At 43.5% G+C, this 19,944-nt stretch overlaps 1 protein-coding gene across 3 annotated transcripts in view; it reads left to right on the top strand.

Annotated features, from left to right (window-relative positions):
* The window catches only part of LOC127616301 (adenylate cyclase type 1-like), a 44,784-nt gene extending 25,575 nt beyond the window's left edge, over window positions 1–19,209 (top strand). For 2 of the 3 annotated variants that reach the window (XM_052087817.1, XM_052087815.1), the window contains 16 exons: window positions 4,627–4,754; window positions 6,990–7,148; window positions 7,962–8,103; window positions 10,334–10,489; window positions 11,776–11,973; window positions 12,261–12,358; window positions 12,436–12,520; window positions 12,829–12,918; window positions 12,991–13,253; window positions 14,406–14,532; window positions 15,876–16,031; window positions 16,112–16,258; window positions 16,344–16,442; window positions 17,311–17,425; window positions 17,529–17,653; window positions 18,111–19,209. In XM_052087817.1, the coding sequence (XP_051943777.1) occupies window positions 4,627–4,754; window positions 6,990–7,148; window positions 7,962–8,103; window positions 10,334–10,489; window positions 11,776–11,973; window positions 12,261–12,358; window positions 12,436–12,520; window positions 12,829–12,918; window positions 12,991–13,253; window positions 14,406–14,532; window positions 15,876–16,031; window positions 16,112–16,258; window positions 16,344–16,442; window positions 17,311–17,425; window positions 17,529–17,653; window positions 18,111–18,491 (2,469 nt within the window). In that variant the 3' untranslated portion in view covers window positions 18,492–19,209. The remainder of the gene's footprint in view (window positions 1–4,626; window positions 4,755–6,989; window positions 7,149–7,961; window positions 8,104–10,333; window positions 10,490–11,775; window positions 11,974–12,260; window positions 12,359–12,435; window positions 12,521–12,828; window positions 12,919–12,990; window positions 13,254–14,405; window positions 14,533–15,875; window positions 16,032–16,111; window positions 16,259–16,343; window positions 16,443–17,310; window positions 17,426–17,528; window positions 17,654–18,110) is intronic. The other variant, XM_052087816.1, reaches the window with a different exon arrangement.
* Window positions 19,210–19,944: the final 735 nt, after the last annotated feature.

Genomic DNA, 19,944 nt, shown 5'->3' with positions numbered 1-19,944 from the left:
TGGTGACCCTGAGAGAGGAGCAGAGCAACCTCCCTGAACAGAACCCAGTTACCATAACAGTGGCAGACATACATGAAGGAGTCTCAGATATGAAGAACTGGACAGCACCAGGCCCAGACATGGTCCAAACCTACTGGCTAAAGAAACTCGCAGCACTCCATGAGCGCCGAGCAGTACAAATGAACCAGCTGCTGAGGGATGGGACTCACCCAGGATGGCTTACCAAAGGACGGACGATCCTGATCATGAAGGATCCCTCAAAGGGTGCAGTCCCATCCAACTATCGGCCAATAACCTGTCTCTCCACAACATGGAAGCTCATGTCAGGCATCATTGCGGCTAAGATAAGTGGACACATGGATCAATACATGAGCGAAGCACAGAAGGGCATTGGTAGAGATACCAGAGGAGCCAAACATCAGCTCCTGGTTGACAGAACAGTCGCACTAGACTGCAGGTCCCGGCGTACCAACCTGTGCACAGCCTGGATTGATTACAAGAAAGCCTATGACTCAATGCCACATACATGGATCACTGAATGCTTAGAGTTATATAAGGTGAACAGGACCCTAAGAGCCTTCATTGCGAACTTGATGAGGATGTGGAAAATCACACTTGAAGCCAATGGCAAGCCACTTACCCAAGTGTCCATCAAATGTGGCATATACCAAGGTGATGCACTCTCCCCACTGCTGTTCTGCATAGGACTGAACCCCCTAAGCCAGGTACTCACCAAGACAGGCTATGGATACCGCCTCAGAAATGGAGCTACGATCAGTCACCTCCTCTCCATGGATGACATAAAGCTGTATGCTAAGAGCGAAAGGGACATAGACTCCCTGATCCACACAACCAGGATCTACAGCAGCGAGATCGGGATATCATTCGGGCTTGAGAAATGTAGTCGGATGGTGACAAAGAGAGGAAAGGTAGTCCGCACTGAAGAGATCTCACTCCCTGAAGGAACAATAGAAGACATTTAGGACAGCTAAAAGTACCTCGGTATACGACAAGCCAATGGCAACCTCGAACTGGCAACAAGGAAAGTGGCTACGGTCAAATACCTACAGCGAGTGAGGCAAGTCCTAAGAAGCCAGCTCAATGGCAAGAATAAGACCCGGGCAATAAACAGCTATGCCCTGCCAGTGATCAGATACCCTGCAGGAATAATAAGGTGGCCAAAGGAAGAGATTCAAACCACGGACGTTAAGACCCGAAAGCTCCTAACCATGCACAGAGGGTTCCATCCCAAATCCAACACCCTTAGACTGTACGCAAGCCGAAAGGAAGGAGGCCGGGGACTAGTGAGTGTGAGAGCCACTGTCCAGGATGAAACATCTAAGCTCCATTAATACATCAAAGAGAAGGCTCCAACGGATGACGTACTCAGAGAATGCCTCACACAATGGGGAACAGAAGATGAGGCGCTGGAAGAGGGACCATCCTGGGAGGACAAGCCCCTACACGGGATGTACCACCGGACCATAACTGAAGTGGCCGATCTCAAGAAGTCCTATCAGTGGGTAGAGAGGGCTGGCCTGAAGGACAGCACAGAGGCACTCATCCTGGCTGCTCAGGAGCAGGCCCTGAGCACCAGAGCCATTGAGGCCCAGATATACCACACCAGACAAGACCCAAGGTGTAGGTTGTGCAAAGAGGCACCTGAGACGATCCAACACATAACTGCAGAGTGTAAGATGCTGGCAGGGAAAGCCTACATGGAACGCCATAACCAGGTGGCTGGCATAGTCTACCGAAACATCTGTGCGGAGTATGGACTGGAAACCCCAAGGTCAACATGGGAAACACCTCCGAAGGTGGTGGAGAATGACAGAGCAAATATCCTGTGGGACTTCCAGATCCAGACTGACAAGATGGTAATGGCGAACCAACCAGATATCATGATCATAGATAAAGGGAAGAGGAAAGCCGTTGTAGTGGATGTAGCGGTCACAAGTGATGGAAACATCAGAAAGAAGGAACACGAGAAACTTGAGAAATACCAAGGGCTCAGAGAAGAGCTGGAGAGAGCCTGGAAGGTAAAGGTGACAGTCGTGCCTGTGGTGGTCGGAGCACTCGGGGCAGTGACCCCCAAACTAGATGAGTGGTTGCAACAGATCCCGGGAACAACATCGGACATCTCAGTCCAGAAATGTGCAGTGCTGGGAACAGCAAGAATACTGCGCAGAACCCTCAAGCTTCCTGGCCTCTGGTAGAGGACCCGAGCTGAATGAGGGACGGTCACCACCCGAGGGGGGGTGAGATGAGGAATTTTATATATTCATTCATTCATTCATTCATTCATCTTCCGTACCGCTTGATCCTCACTAGGGTCGCGGGGGGTGCTGGAGCCCATCACAGCCGTCTCCGGGCAGTAGGCGGGGGACACCCTGAATCGGTTGCCAGCCAATCGCAGGGCACACATAGACGAACAACCATCCACGCTCACACTCACACCTAGGGACAATTTAGAGTGTTCAAACAGCCTGCCATGCATATTTTTGGAATGTGGGAGGAAACCGGAGCACCCGGAGAAAACCCACGCAGGCCCGGGGAGAACATGCAAACTCCACACAGGGAGGCCGGAGCTGGAATTTTATATATACATATATTTTTTTTAAATCATAAACTGCTAATCAGGACCTTCAATGATATGTCAAGCCAAGTGGCCCAGATCCAAGGAAGGGCGAAGGCTCCAATTTCAATTTATGTGCGGGATCATCAAAGTAATAGCACAGGATGCAACAGGATGCATGTTACTGCACAGATGCATTTTCCACTTGTGTTGATGAATGCTCAACTAATTTAGCCGACGGAAGGCCCCACTTGCTTTAATCACATTCAGGAAATTAACATGTAAATCAAATGACAGCGACGGCCAAAGATTCAGTTCTCCCCTCGAGCTCTTTTGGGTCTAAACTTGGAGGATGTGTGGATTTCGAACAAATAACAACATATCCTCGTGTCTGATAGTACTGCTGCTGCTGTCATCTTCTCATATTTGTGTGTGTGCGTGCGTGCTTTATTTTACAGCTTGTTTGCCACTTGCTTTGTGTCATCCTCTTTGTTGGGACCCTCTGAAGGGTGTACTCATTTAAAACCATATGCATATGTATGGAGTTTTTGTGTGTGTGTGTGTGTGTGTGTGTGTGTGTGTGTGTGAGGCCACCACAGGTTGTACGGCCACATCACACCTGTTCCATTATGATTATGATCATTAATTTCTATTGATGGAGAAAAAAAAGAGTAAATCTACTGTATGCGTCTTCTTCACATCTTTACCACATAGTCCCCCTCCCGTGGGTCACGTGACGTGTGGTAATCTCGCCCGGGTTCTCAATCAACTGCTAAAGCCACAGTGCAGATTAGCACAGGAAAAGTACAGAGTGGCAGACTTTAAGCACCAGGTCTTTCCCCCCGCTTGCTGCAGCCTCGCCTCGTTGCCATTGCGCCATCTGTTACTGATCCACCACCTGACCCGAGCTCGCCCAAAGAGGCCCGATTGGCTCACTAACAGCACAATACAATCTTTTATCTTCACGTATCTACTATATTAGAAACTCCATTGTCCGGAACACCAAACATGGGCATCAAGGCAAAGTGCTTTGTGTGACTAGAGTGTTGTCGTTACATCTCTCAACCGTAAATATTCTCCTGTTTCTGTCGCCTTCCATGAAAGAAGAATGATGACAACAGCATTTTTTTAAGCCTTTGAATGCACCCTGTAATCTGATAACATGACAAGTTGTCCACTGTAGTAACCGTTGTCCCTGAGAGGGTTTATCAATGTAAAAAAAAATTACCTAGGACATAAAACCGTCTCTGGTTACAATTTGCTGTTGACAAGTGGAATTGTGAGTTGCAGCCCGAATATTACCACTATCGCTCGCAGCTTTCAGTTTCTGAAGGCTAATTTAGACACACTTAAGAAAAGATAGCTGCGATGCGCGACACACGATGCTTACGTGAAACAAGAAGAAACTGAAACGTCAACATCGATGCCAAACAAATTTTGTGCTTGGCCTTCAGCAATATTTCTTCTTTGTAAATGTGATTGTTTGTTCATGAGGTCATTTGTGCCTTTTGGTTGTCCTTTGTAAACATCTGCAAAATCTGCGAACCTCGCAGCTAGCAGCAGCAACATGCAAACATGCAGATAGTCCGTCGCCGCAACACAGGGCGGCTGGCATGTTGAAAAGAGCCCGTCCGCGCTGCCGCCAATGTGCATAATTATGAGTCTTTGTTGCTCTTCGCATACGCGGCCAGTGATCCCATTACCTCCATGGAGACAATGAAGGGGTTGTGAGCGACGGCGTCAATGGTAACCCGCTACTCGTGGCTCATATGCTCCGATAATGGCGCTTTGTATTCTGTTTTCTTGCTTACTGCCAGTGAGCCATGGAGGGACCAAATCTTCACATCGCCTCCATATATCAGAACCAAATATGCGTGGCTCATTTGCATAATTTGACATGCTTTAAGCAGTTCGGGGTGACTGTGATGTAGGATCAAATCTTCCCCAGCCTCATTTGACCTTGTTTGGCATTGATCATGCGTGATTATACGCCACATATATGCTGTTATTGTCCCAATGACAGCGTGTATTTGTTATGCGCGTGTTGCTAGGAGAACCACTGTCGCCGCATCAAGATCCTGGGTGATTGCTACTACTGCGTGTCTGGCCTGACGCAGCCCAAGACGGACCACGCCCACTGCTGCGTGGAGATGGGACTGGACATGATTGATACCATAACGTGAGTGATCTGACGGTCCAGCTGTCCATTGTGCCACCATTGTGAATTGTTAGGATACAATAATACTAAAATGCCATTTTATATCGCTTTACAATCGATTTTGCTCGCCGGAGGCTGAGCTGCACTGAGTTTGTTTACAGACTAGTCATGTGACTTGACCACACTTGAGTTCCATTTCTCGTCCCTTACTTAGGCTATATACGGAACAGAAGTTTAAATGCAACACTTTTGGTTTTTATTCATTTATTTATGTATTTGCTCCCATCGGGGTTATAATAATTTGGGATTTCCCTTGTTTGCAAGAAATAAAATTATCTAGATCCAGATACATGTTTGCAGTAGACTCTACATCTACTGTATGTATCTGGATCCAGATGATTTTATTTCATGTACCAGTAAATTTAATTTTGAGTAAATTCAAAACAAATCTTTTCCTTTATTGGGGAGTGCTGGATGTTCTCCTCTTGTTTTTGTGAAAGTGGGTTTGATAATTGTGTTCAGTACTTGTGTATCAATCCATTTCATGACAATTGCCCAATGGGATACATTGGCTTTGTCTACTCTATACGCATACATTTATAATGTCTCTTGTCAGATTGCGTTCCATAAAATATAATCCCTGGAGTTTCTAATTGGACATCCTCCACAGAGAGCTTGAAGGACAGAGAAAGATCATTCCTAATTTGATACGTTCACGACTTGATTTAAGTTTGACTATGAATATTGAGACATTGCTTAAAGTTGCTGTGATCCTCTTTGGTCACGTTACCTCTATTTTGGGATTGAAGAGGAAATTAGAGAACATTTGAAGAAATGTAATCCTTGTGCAGCTCTGCAAATGTTCCTTTTTATACTTAGAAAGAAGAGAAAATCATATTGGTTATGTTATACTGTTCAAGGTTAAATAATTGAAGAGCATTTAGTGGACATGTTTGCTGCAGGTATGCTTTAGTTTCCAATCAGCCATTTCCTATCGTGCTTGTATTAATTTAGTGTCATGAATTAGATGAAGCCTATACCACGTGACTTTTGGCAGGGAAAGCGAGGTGCTGTTTTTTTGTTTTTGTTTTAATTCTGCCTCCCATTTATTTTGTGTGTAACTCCACTGATGACCACCAGACTAGACTTTACAAACTATTCATTCATTCATATTCCGAACCGCTTGATCCTCACTAGGGTCGCGGGGGGTGCTGGAGCCTATCCCAGCTGTCTCCGGGCAGTAGGCGGGGGACACCCTGAATCGGTTGCCAGCCAATCGCAGGGCTCACAGAGACGAACATCCACGAACCATCCACGCTCACACTCACACATAGGGACAATTTAGAGTGTTCAATCAGCCTGCCACGCATGTTTTTGGAATGTGGGAGGAAACCGGAGCACCCGTAGAAAATCCACGCAGTCCCGGGGAGAACATGCAAACTCCACACAGGGAGGCCGGAGCTGGAATTGAACCCGGTACCTCTGCACTGTGAAGCCGACGTGCTAACCACTGGACTACCAGGCCGCCCTCTTTACAAACTAGAAAGAACGATTTTAAAAAAACTGAAGTTTTTCGTCTCAACCTAGTTTTGGCTGGAGATTAGTGAATCTCAACTCAACTCGGTCCAATTTAAGTTTAAGACCCAAGTTCGAGACTATTGGTTGGGATAAGGAGCCAGGGCGCTCAAGTCAGCAGGATGGGGTGCACAAGGGCCACTGGGACCAAAATCCATCACTTCTGTTTTCTTTTCATTGAAATTCCATTAAACCAATGCCATTCAGGTCTTGATTTCCTCCAAACAGAGTAAAAGTGGCCTCAATGAGAAAGCATCTTTTCTGCTCAGTAAAACATAGATCTGACAGCCATCCGCATAGCAGTGGAAGCAAATCCTCTTCCATCCTGCTTTTTATGCCAACAGAAAGCAAACATAGATTGTTTACTGTAAACGCAGAGGGATTGGTATACTGTAACTCTCTGCAATATTTTTGATTTTCATTGCTCTTTTTCTCAATATGTCAATATATCTTTTTAAATAAATTTGTGTTGTTTGAAAAGTGTGTTTCAAGACCAGAGAACAATAATACCTAGGACGTATTTAAATTCGGTATTTCTATCTCGCCGATTTCACTTATTTCAGACATAACCGCCACGATGGATGGGGTTTTGCTGTAATGCAAAATATGTTTGTCCAGTACATTGCAATGCATTTCTGGATGTGTCATCATGTTAATACAATTTGTTGTTGGTACTCTCAGGTCAGTGGCAGAGGCCACGGAAGTCAACCTGAACATGCGTGTGGGCCTGCACACGGGCCGGGTGCTGTGCGGAGTGCTGGGCCTCAGGAAGTGGCAGTATGACGTGTGGTCCAATGATGTCACTCTCGCCAACGTGATGGAGGCCGGGGGACTGCCTGGGTCAGTATTGGGCAAAAGATTGAAATTGACACCAATCAGATCTCACATCATCCTGAAATCATGTTCAAAAGCTAATTTCAGAAGCTAGAAAAAAAAACTCTACTATCAGGGACAACCATTCATATTACCATGAGTAATAATAATGCCCATGGGTATAAACAAAAAAATCGGTCAAACTGTGAATACTGAGACACGAGCATTCACACTGACACAATCTGCATGACAAAATAATTATTGAGGGCAGTGTGTGAGAGAAAAATATTCACTTACATGGTACTGCTCATCAAAAAATGGAGCATTAAGTCTGAGAGACAAACATTCACACAAATGCATTTGGGCTCATTTTTTTTAAACTGTTGCATGCCAAGAGAAAGCAAGGCAATTGGGTCCAAAAAGTACTGCCTGTGAGAATGCCGAAAGAAGTCTATTCACATTGATGTTACTGTTATTGTGAATGAAACACTGTCACACGATAGCGGTGAGACAATTATTACGCAAATGCATTTCCACTCCAGTTTTATTTACTTTTGAATGCTGAGAGAACGCAAATCACGCTGATACTATTGCACGTTGAATCAAATGCGTGTGAGGGATGCGTAGAGATGAGCATTTCGACTTCAAAAATGTTATTGTGAAGGCTTGACAAAAGTAAATCATACATATTAAATACTGTGCAGTATCTGTAAAACAAAAGATGTCTGTAAAACAAAAAAAAAAGGAGAAAATAATTTGTGAATGCTTAGCGACAAGCATTTAGACTTTTTCCATGCTATCTTGCTGACTTCTTAATTTCTTTTTGGCTACCTTCCACAGGAAGGTCCACATCACCAGATCCACACTAGAGTGCCTGAATGGAGACTACGAAGTGGAGCCGGGAAACGGTCACGAGCGCAACGTCTTTCTTCAAAAACACCAGATCGAAACTTTCTTTATTGTGCCATCACACCGACGCAAGGTACACCATTTTCCATTTCCTATCTGTCATGTGCTCTTCATGTCCAGGCCCTGGAGGGGGGAGGGGGGGGGGATGACTACTGTCACACTCAGTCAGTTGTGTTCTTTATGAGGCCGCGGCCCTAAGTGAACCCTTAATACATTCGAGGGTGTACTGTGCAGAGATAATCCACAAGGAAAGTCAGATAAGGCTCAATTGAAGTAGGAGGCTTATCTTTTGGTTGCTTCTCCTGCACTAAAATCTTGCAGGAAGAGAAAAAAAAATACCCCGAGTGTAGCGTTAAAGCATCAAGCGTGATCTAATGGAGCTCTCACACATTTGATGTGCAGATTTTGTCACTTCCAGCCTCTAATGAACTCAACTAGCTGGGGGAGGGGCAGCACAGGGGGTCGAGGAGGGGGGGGGGGGTCGTCTTTCATCATAGATTTGCAGAGTTGAGCATGCATACAAATGCACCCATGTGGCAAACACGTCAACAAGCAGCGCTCTTCTCACATGTTCTGCTGCTCCTCTCGTGGCGGAAATATAAAGCGCGATTTCTGCAAGTCTCCCGTGGAAATATATGATTCAAGTACTCAAGTGCTAAAATCCTAGTAAAAAATACTATTCTAAGTGGTATTCTTAGATTGTAACGACTTAAGTGCAGTGTGTGAAGACTGAAGGTTAAGACAGTTATGTTTGGATACTACACTCACGACTTAAACCCCCCCCAAAAAAAAGTTTTTGAATTTTTTTGTAGATGCCTCAATATGGTGCCATCTTGTGGCATGTTGGAGCCAAGAAACTATGCTGAAATTATGTAGACCAAAGTAGTGCTTTGGTGACATCATGTTGAAGGGAGTTGAGAAGCTTTATTTAAACAAAAGCGTTACTTAGCTGCTGTTCCGTGGCATATTGGGACCAAGAAACTATATTGAAGCAAGTTGAGGAAATAAATGTAGACAAAATTAATGCTCCAAGCCCATCTTCTGGTATCTTGGTGCCAACAAACTACGTTGAAGTGAGTTGAGGAACTTTATTTACTCAAAAAAGGTAGTTTGCTGCCATTTTCCGGCATTTTGGTGCCACGGAACGATGTTGAAGTCAGTTGAGGAAGTGCTTTACTGCTATCTTGTGACATCTATTCTCTATTGCTGATCAATTTTTGCTTTTTACGTCAGGCCTCAATCCTTATCCCGTATGACTAGGCGGTGGAATACTGTTTTGGTCTTCTCACCAAAATATGAGAGAAAGCTATTAGCATTTGGCAAAGTAATTCGACTCTACTGCAAACTGCATCCACGTGAGGATAAGTGAATCAGATGATGCATGGATGGATGAATGGATGGATGTTTACCATCAACTTTCAGTTGATTTTATGGTTAGATTGTCCAGTAAAATAAAGACATAAAACTGCACTGCTCTCTTTTTGTGAACTGTATCTTATATGCGAAAAATAAAATAATAAAATAAATAAATAAAGCGGTGCAGTATTTAAACCCAATTAAACAAATATATACACTGTATATATATATAAAAATATATATACACACAGCATATATGTCTTATTGATTTTTGGATGACATGGTTGCCCATTTTTATACTATCGGAACCCTTGTTACATATCACAATATATGTCATAAAATGCATACAACATACTTTAGTCAATCTGCTCTGTAAAATGAATTAATCTCACGATATACATTTTTATATATATATATATATAGAGAGAGAGAGAGATAGAGAGATAGATAGATAGATAGATAGATAGATAGATAGATAGATAGATAGATAGATAGATACAGGTATATATAATTTTTTCTCTTTCTCGAAACCTTTGCTAAATCATAGATTTTAGTTGAATGGTGTGACGTGACAACTACACTATCTGCCATGGAGCTTTTTTAAAAATATATATATATATCTAAAACTAAATAAAAGTACATTATAATAATATATATAATATATATAATAATAAAGTACATTATATTGTAACCTTGCATTGAGCTCAATGACTCAGCTCAGACGTGCTGAAACTAATAATATGACCCGTGTGATTGACCCACTTTGTCTCTGTGGTTCAGTTCCTAATCCTGCTAGTAATGACTACATGATGATGTGAACACATACCCACACGCGCACACACACACACCCACTTGCACACACGCACCTTAAATACCGGTAATACACCTATTGCAATCCCCGTCAATCACGACTGACTTTTTCAAATCCTCCTTGCCGTCTCACACAGATCTTCCCAGGATTGATTCTGTCGGATATCAAGCCGGCCAAAAAGATGAAGTTCAAGACGGTGTGCTACTTGCTGGTGCAGCTCATGCACTGCCGAAAGATGTTCAAGGCTGAGATCCCCTTCTCTAATGTCATGAACTGTGAAGATGGTGATAAGGTAACCAGTCCCGCTGTGCTTATATTTGTTTGTTTTTTTTTGGTGGGTTGTGTAACTAGACCTTATGTGGCTGTTTTTATGTTCATACGTGGGCGAGTGAGTATTTTTCATCCCAAAAATTCCCCATTCATTGCCAATCAGGCTTAGTTTCCAGCAAAGGTTATCGTTCATTCCAATGGCACATTCAACATTACGCATTTTACAGCTTTCCCATTTGACATTTACATCATTAAGCTGATTCAGTTCATCTTGATAACGATTTTCAACTTGACAACAATTCCCACTGAACACAAATTCAACCTTTTCACCATTACAGTAACCACAAAAAAAAAGAAAATCCTATTTACTGTATTCCCAATGAACACTTTCAACCAAACAAAATTCACGTTCACTTTTTAAAATTCAAAGTGTTCAGCTCATTCAATTTGCGTGCCAAAAAATCTGATTTCACAAAAATTCAACAATTTCCTAAATGAAGTGACCACAAAAAAAAGACTCTATCCATTCTCACTTACACATTCGACAAAAACAGATTCGTGTTTCCCATTGCAAATTCTGAATGTTCAGCTCATTCAGAAATGATTTTCAACATGCCAAAATTTCCGGGCCCCACCAAGAATTCCCCATTCATTCCCAATTACATTTTTAAAAACTCAAATTACATTCAATACCATGTCACATCACTCCATATTATTCAATGTAATTCCACAACACAGTCCACCTTACAATAGTTGTTCATTCAGCGTTTCAGCCTTTTTGTGCAATTTCTCCAGAAATGGCAAATGACGATTGTTCTTGCTTTATTTGTTTATTTTGTTTAGCTTATCTGAAATGGCCCAAGTCTCTTCTTTTTAAAAAGCCGAACGTTGCCCACGAGCAGAAAAGTTTGATCACCCTCGTTCGAGATGAAGGAACAAAAAAATGTATACAAAGTGTTGCTATTTATGTGGACTGTACACTACTTTCTGTATGAGTGCAGACAAAATAAAAAAACAGAGGCGCTCTGTTGATGCTCCAGTGCCTACTATTTTGCACCTCTCCTCACTGTGGCTGCCAAAGACACTTAGTCTCAGCAGGGTGCATCCACTAATGAAGTTAAATGTGACGGCAGCGGTTTCATTTGAAAGTATAATCAGCGGCCCAGTCGTATTATTGAGGTTTTTTTCCAGCACAATAACCCTTCCCAAATGCAGCCGTTACGACCTCTCCTTCTTTTTCTTTATTTTCTTCTTTTCTCTTCAATCCCCCCCCTACCCCCACCCACACCTTCACATACACACACACAGCGGAGGGCCATGAGGACAGCGCCGCAAAAGCTGAGAAACCGGCCCAACGCTCACCAGGCCAACGTGGTCCAGAACAGCCCCAGAACGCGGGTCAACCGTTACATCGGGCGGCTGATCGAGGCCCGGCAGACCGAGTCAGACACGGCCGACCTCAACTTCCTCACGCTCATGTATAAGTGCTCGGAACGCGAGCAGAGGGTGAGCCACGCTCTAGAAAAAACAGTAAATGGCACAGTTGGGTTTAGAACATCACTCCTAAATGGAAGTGATTAAACATGAATATGGTATTTTTCTGCCTTTTTCGGCAGTGTTACGGAAGGTACGGCGAATCCGCCTGGCATTTATCTGCCTTTGACTCTCATTTTTCTTCTGTTCAAGATTATTGTAGATCATGAAAACCAACGAAATAACTCAATCAAAAATTGTTGAAACACTTTCGGAATGATCACTACTGCCCACTCTCTGCTCTTTTTGGTCTGAAAAAGTACCATCAGATTCCAGATGAGTACTTCACCAGTGCTGTGGTTGTGTCTCTGATCCTCGCTGCTTTGTGTGGCCTCGTCTATCTTCTCATCATACCGCAGTATGAACTGTACTTACACCCCTACTGCGCATTATTTGTCGACTTCTTCTTACACTTTTTTTGGGGGGGTGGTTCAGGGGGACAGTGGTGCTGGTGCTGCTTGTCTTCTGCATCTGTTTCCTGGTCGCATGCATCATGTACCTGCATATCACAAGAGTACAGGTGCGTGCAGCTTGGTCACTTGCTTCTCTTTCACATTTTATCATCATCTTCTCAAAAACAGTAGACAAGGCCTGCGTCATTGTATAAAATTCGACTTGATCAGTTCAGTTTGGAGTCGGTGTTTCCAAGGGGGGGGGGGGGGGGCATGCAAACTCCAACAGGAGCCGGAATCGAATCCTGCACCTCTGCACTGTGAGGCCGGCCTGCTAACCAGTCGAACACAATCCCACCTCTCTAATTATTACTGAGCAGAATAACTGATATGTACTGTACATGGACATAAATTCTCTCATGCTTTTGTGAATCAGTGTTTTCCAGGATGCCTGACCATTCAGATTCGCACTGCTCTCTGCATTCTCATCGTGCTTTTTATCTACGCTGTGGCCCAGGCCTGTGTGGTAAGTCACGTGCAAATCGAGTTCATCGCATCATGAAGTGCATACCTTGAGTTTTGTTTGTCCTCTATATAGGTGGGCTGCATGCCGTGGCTGTGGGGTCCCGCAGGCACCAACAGCTCCATCGTCATCATCGACACTGACAACAGCGCCAGCCGTACCATGGCCGAGATGCCCTGCGAGGGCGCCCACTACGCCTTCCTGTCATGCGCGGTGGGCACGCTCACCCTGGCGCTCTTCCTGCGCGTCTCCTGGCTGCCCAAGATGGCGCTGATGCTCCTGCTGGGAGTGCTCTATGTCACCGTGCTGGAGCTCAGCGGTTTTCGCAAGACCGCCGGGTGGGTGAGGCCCCGGGCTCAGCGTGGGGGGGGTGACATCAGACGGGCTGCTCGGCAATCATGCCAATGGGATGCTTGTCAGCGCCTTTGATTTTCCACAATTTCCTGAAATGGAGGGTTAGCCCGCACATTTCATTTGGGAAGTGTTACGTTTCTCTGATGCTGTGAGGGAAACAGATTAGCGAGAGTTTGGGGGCGGCTTTACAGTACATACGCTCTGATGTACAGCATGTGTGTGTGTGTGTGTGTGTGTGTGTTTCTCATTTTCCACCCTTTTCAAGCGCATGCATTCCATTCTCACCATTTGAAGTGAATTGAAGTGAAGTGGAATTCTTTTGATTTAGCCTGGCTTTAGAACCCAAAGTAGGAGCACAGTTACCTACTGGTTAGCACATTTGCGTCACAGTTCTGTGGCTGTGGATTCAAATCTCATTTGTATGCTCTTCACATCCCAAAACATGTCTGTTTGGGTCATTCAAGACTCAAACTTTTCTGCAGATAGTGATTATGATTTTATGAGTTTGAATGAAAGTATTTAATGATGTGATGTGATTGGCTGGTGACCAATCTGGCTGGTGATTGGCTGGGTGAGTTCAGGGTGTATCTCACCCATACTAGACAATCGATGGACGGCTGTTTAGATATATTCTGCTTAAAACGGCTGTCATTTCTGAATGAAAAATACTCTAGTTTGTTGGGAATCACAGTTCCTTGATAACATGCAAATACGCCCCCTAGAGGCCGTGATCTGCATAGACGAGGACATCAGAGCAATCTGATTGGACACTTGGTAAATGCCTCGCTCATTGTTACATGCCCTTTATTTATTTATTTTCCTCTAAATTCTTGTGTATCCCGAACCCATATCCAGGAGCGCTTTAGATGAGGAAAATAACATCGCAGCTCTCCTTTTTTGGACACACATTATGTCATACACGAGTCAGGGATCACGAAATTGCAATTTCTACAATCGATTGATTTTAGTCCAACATTCACGCAACTAGGCAAATGTTGGACTGAAATCCACATTGTTGTATAACTTAACATGTGTTGGCTGTCGACTGCGTGGGGGATCGCCTCAAGCCTCCCCTGTAGTTTTTCTTGGGTGGTCCGGCCCCCGGTGCTGACTTTGTACCTTGGTCTTGTCCACAGTGGGGGGTCCTTCCACATCCGGGGCTACGAGCCCATCCTGTCTCTATTGCTTTTCGTCAGTGCCCTCGCCCTCCACTCCAGGCAGCTTGACCTCAAGCTGCGCTTGGACTTCCTCTGGGCTGTGCAGGTCAGCCAGCATGTCTTCATCACCATACAATGATGTGCTACATCACAAAAGTGGACTATTGATATACATAATACAATAATTATGTATATAGAAGCTGCCAGGTTTCTGTTCTTTGGCAATAGATGGGGTCAGTGGTTTATTTTGGCTGCATTTAATTTGGAAAATTACTATTTTGTATCGTGAGAAGCTGAAGTTGGCGAGAAACGATGTGAGCAGTTAAAATGGAAAGGTTTTACTGACCCCAGCTGGTGAAAAGGGGAAGGAATATTGTGGCAGTAGAGTTGGCTCCAAAATGTCACACTTTTCTACACTGACTGTATAGATTACGTTTTCAACTGAAAAAAGTGTAAAAGAAAGTTGATGGTACAGGTGTTTAGTCAGAAGTAATCGTGGCCATTGACACAGACCAAATGCATTTTCAAATAAAACTCAGAGAGTTCTGATTCCTAAGACAACCGTCGTGTAGGCAGGAAGAGCCACAAACAAGGAAGAGTTCAAAATGTCCAAATACGTATACGCCTAAAATTGCATTTGTGGTGGGTATATTGATCTAAATATCGGGAAAATTGATACCAACTTTGGTTTTGATATTGAGTGATCACACTGAGACTTAAGTTTCTGTTTTTCTATCCTCTCTGCATTATCGCTGTTTCATCAAATGTAGGCCAATATTTCTTTCAGCTCAAGGCCTTTTCGTTACTTTATTTACATTTATACGGACAATGTATTTTTGGTAATTTTTCACAATTTCATAAAGACCTTTAATGGATACTTGAATGTTATTACATTTGTTTCTTCTAATTTTTGAAACGCGGCCACAAAAAAAAAACTTCAACAAAATTTGCTGTTTAACTTGTGCACATTTTTAAATTCAGAAATGACAATGGGGAAATTTTGTTTAGTTGCTGCTGTATTTTCCTCAGCAAAACCTCAAGCATGCGTCACCTATCCGAGGCTAACATTGTTAAATAATGCTAATCACTGTGTGTACTTCCAACAAAACTCAGTGCAGCTCTGCGGTGTTTCTGCACCGTCGTGTTTCAGTGTAGTCCGGCCATAGCTTGAAAGTGGCTCTGGAGCCTTACCACAGCCGAGCGAACCTTGCCCTCATTGAAACGTGCCATCTAAATTAGCATGAGTGCAGAAATACTTGCTCACAGATCACTTTTTAGAAACAGGCAGATCAAAAAAGATTTACTAGGTGGTTAGGAAATTCAGAGACCCATCCATTGGTATACAAGCCATTAAAAAAGTGCATTTTCCACAATATGTCATCTTGAATTTCAAAGTGTATCCAGCTACCTGTGTCGCTAACCGTACAAACGTTGCATGTCTGCGGACAGGCGGAGGAGGAAAGGGATGGCATGGAAAAAGTCAAACTGGACAACAGGCGGATCCTGTTCAATCTGTTGCCGGCACACGTGGCCCAACATTTCCTGCTGTCCAACCCCAGGAACATGGTGAGCCCAGCTCATAGACAAGCAGACACACACAAACAGGTAGACCATCACGAGAAGTGGCAAAAGAAGTCTTCACGGTTACACATAATTTCTTCTCTTTTTTTTTCTTCTTCTTCTAGGACTTATACTACCAGTCGTACGCGCAAGTAGGCGTCCTGTTTGCCTCCATCCCAAACTTCAATGACTTCTACATCGAGTTGGATGGCAACAACATGGGAGTGGAATGCTTGAGACTGCTCAACGAGATCATTGCAGACTTTGATGAGGTTTCGTTCTTTTACTTCTGACTCGTAGTATTACGACGAGCCACACGCTTGCTGTGGATTTTAAACCTGAATGTGCATCTTCCAGCTCATGGATAAAGCGTGCTACAAAGATATTGAGAAGATCAAGACCATAGGCAGCACGTACATGGCAGCCGTGGGCCTCGTCCCAACCATTGGAACCAAGGTGAGATACAACCACGTGTGTGATATTTATGCTTCATGCCTCCCAAAAAAAACCAACTGTATTTACAAGAGACATTCAGATCCATGCCTCTTTTTTTCATTTTACGCAGCCATTTCGCGTATACCAGCTGTGCCACTTGAGGGAGAAAAAAAAAAGATTTTTACTTGAACCACCAATGAGACCTCTTGTGGCCTAACCTACAAAAACAAAACTACAAAACTTGGCTGAAGTTAGCTATCAAAGTAAATATCAAAGAGTTCTATTTCATTCTTACTGACCGCTAGGGGCAGTGCTTAAAGCACTCAATGATCAGTTCGCACATGACAAAATAGTCACTTGTGACCCCTGAACGAGTATATATTTCCTACACAATCTTCTGATGTGAACACGAGGATTCCGAGTAACAGAATGCTCCAGCAGTCAGTAAGGATCCATAGAAATATAGTTAGTGATAACGTTTGAATTATATGTACAATATATTTAAAAGAACCACACAGCTTTGCCTTTAGGAAAATCTGTTCCGCCATATGCTAATAAACAATGAAAAAGCCCATAGAAAGCCGAACATATAGCATCGATGTTGCACCATTATAGCCCTTGAAGTGGTGGCTATATGAACACAAATGATGGAGCAGTTGATGTAGACAGCTAATATACCAATGCTCACAGCCATGTATTTATCCTGTGAGAAGAATGAGTATTATTACTGCAGCTTACTGAGGAATGACCGTCTCCATTTGCAGCATATCCATATGGCCAAATTAAATTTAGAAGCTAGCGAGGAGACTCAAACAGTCCTACACTCAAATACAATACGATACATCTTTCTTGATATGGCACAAATGACATTTTATGTTTGCTTTTTCAGGCCAAGAAGTCCACCTACGACCACCTGAGCACAATAGCAGACTATGCCATTGAGATGTTTGACGTGTTGGATGAAATCAACTATCAATCTTACAATGAGTTTGTCTTGAGAGTGGGTACGTCTACGCATGCTCTCCAATGACAACATACAGTACCAGTCCAAGTATGAAAAGTTGTTCATGAGTTGTTTGGTTTGCTCAATGTCCCATGCCGGCGCAGGGATCAATGTTGGTCCAGTGGTAGCAGGGGTAATCGGGGCACGGCGACCTCAGTATGACATCTGGGGGAATACGGTCAACGTGGCCAGTCGCATGGACAGCACGGGAGTACCAGGGAAGATTCAGGTCAAAAACAAAATTTTGCATATTTTTCAGCCTTTTCCGTTCAAATTAATGATGTCGAGTAGTTTGTGGAATGGGACAAGCCGAAATGGAAAGAAGAGGAACGGTAATGCTAAAATGTGATGAATCATTATAAAATTGAGATAAATCATTTTCGGTTTTTTTTTTTTTTTAGTATTATAGTTTTTTTTTTTTTAATATATGGAGTATTTGCCAAGTGTAAGAAGAAAACAAAAAAAGTCTGAGTTTTGTGTAATAAATTGGTAAACACACAGAAAAAAATTACCTAAGGTAATTAAGGTAATTCATGATATTAGTTGAATAAAAACAAAGGATATTTTTATCATGATTATTATTAGTTTTAGTTTTATAAAAAATTTTTGAAAGCATTTCCATTTTTGTGAACGAAAATGTTATCTAAATTTGTGTTTTTCGTTGACCTTAATATCCTTGAATCCAGGTGACGGAGGAGGTCTACCGCCTGCTGAACTCCGACTACGACCTGGTGTGCCGCGGCAAAGTGAGTGTGAAGGGCAAAGGTGAGATGTTGACGTACTTCCTGGAGGGCAAGGTGCAGGGCGTGGGCACGGCCACCACCTCGTCGGTGGTACGCTCGGCCAGCCTGGCGCGCCGCATCCACTCTTGCGGCAAAACTAGCGTGCCCGCCAACCTGGGCAGCGTCTCCTCCGTCGCCGCCTCCCCCAACAGCCAGCCCACCCGCTTGCCTTCTTCCCGCGTGCCTGCGGTGGGTGAGGAGGAGGAAGAAGAGGTGGGGGAGGATCGAGATGTGACAGCGATTGAGATTGAGGCTGTGGAGACTGCGGCTGATGCTGCGGTGTAGACACAAACACAAGTGTGTGACCTCAGTGAAGGTACAAAGAGCCAAGATGGAGGCCTTGAGGAGAGTGGCCTGCATGTTTCCTGCAGGTGTGACACTCATTGAGGAAATGAGTCCAGACAATCACTTGCTGTTTCTTGTTTTGTTAATTTTTTTTTAGGGAATTTCAGCTGCTCTTTCTTCTTTGGACACACTCAGACATCCTTTCTTTGCAGGTAAAACAAATTCTGCAGAGGGGGCTATTCTACAATATGTGTATTAAAAAAAAAGACTGATCTTGCTATTGCTTTTGCACAGTCCTTCTAATGATGCCAAGGATGCATTGTATTATTTGCAGTCGTCACACAGTGTTTCTTATGGTGCATCTAAGCATGCCTGTGCGCGCGTGCACTTGTTGTGAGTGTGTATGGTGATGGATCATTCGATGACACAGCACAACCACATTTGGAACACTTTTGCTGACACTTTTCTTATCACTGGTGCATGATCTTTTTACACCTCGACAGCCATAGCTACGACCCCCCCTCCCCGCACCCGCAAGAAAACCAAAGGAATGATATTTTCAACATGTCATCCACCAGGTTCACACATATGACTCTTTCACAAACCATCTGATAAGCTCAAATGTGTCTTTTTTTTTCCAACCCCACTTGAACAAACTACAGTGGAACCACTAAGGGTTGATTGTAAGGCATTGAAGGATGCTTTACATTTGTTTTTATTTTAAAAAAGAAATTAAAAAATACCAATGATACTCCTTAATTTGGAATATGTTTTTTCTGGGTGAAGGGGGAGCCAAAGAAAAATCAAAAGAACTCATCCTTTGTGCAGGATGTCAAGTAAACATCACGTCAGTCGTGGAGAACGCTGAAAAATAAGGACCATTTTGCAATTTTGGACTTTTAGAGGCTACGAGTGGCTGGCAACCAGTTCAGAGTGTCCCCTGCCTACTACACGTAGACGGCTGGGATAGGCTCCAGCACCCCCTGCGACCCTTGTAAGAATAAAGCGGATCGGAAAATGGATGGACTTTTAGAGGTTCCACTGTATGTGTTTCACCATTATTCTTATCTATTCTTATTTAATGGAGTAAACATATACCGGTAATTATGCCCTTGAGATACAAACACATATGACACGAGCGGGGAACCTGAGGCTAGTGTGCAATTCTTACAAAAAAAAAAACACCCTTCAATCTACTAATGCTCATCAAAGATTTGTAGTTCTTTATATCAGAACAAAGTTTCCAAAACCAGACACACACAGTATTACGTGACTGTACAAAAGCACACAATTGCACAATACCAAATGTACGCATTTATAACACAAGCACCCATCGAACCAATGGTGCAGTTGTCTCACATTCCTCTTGTAGGTATAGAATGGCTTCCCACATATTCGCGGTTGAGCATTTATTTGGCATCCCATTCTCCGTGTTTTCATTAAAAAACTCATC

Source organism: Hippocampus zosterae, chromosome 15 (assembly GCF_025434085.1).
Source record: "Hippocampus zosterae strain Florida chromosome 15, ASM2543408v3, whole genome shotgun sequence".
Taxonomy (NCBI): Eukaryota; Metazoa; Chordata; class Actinopteri; order Syngnathiformes; family Syngnathidae; genus Hippocampus; species Hippocampus zosterae.
Note: the sequence above shows the minus strand (reverse complement) of the source record. Positions and strands in the feature narration are given on the sequence as shown.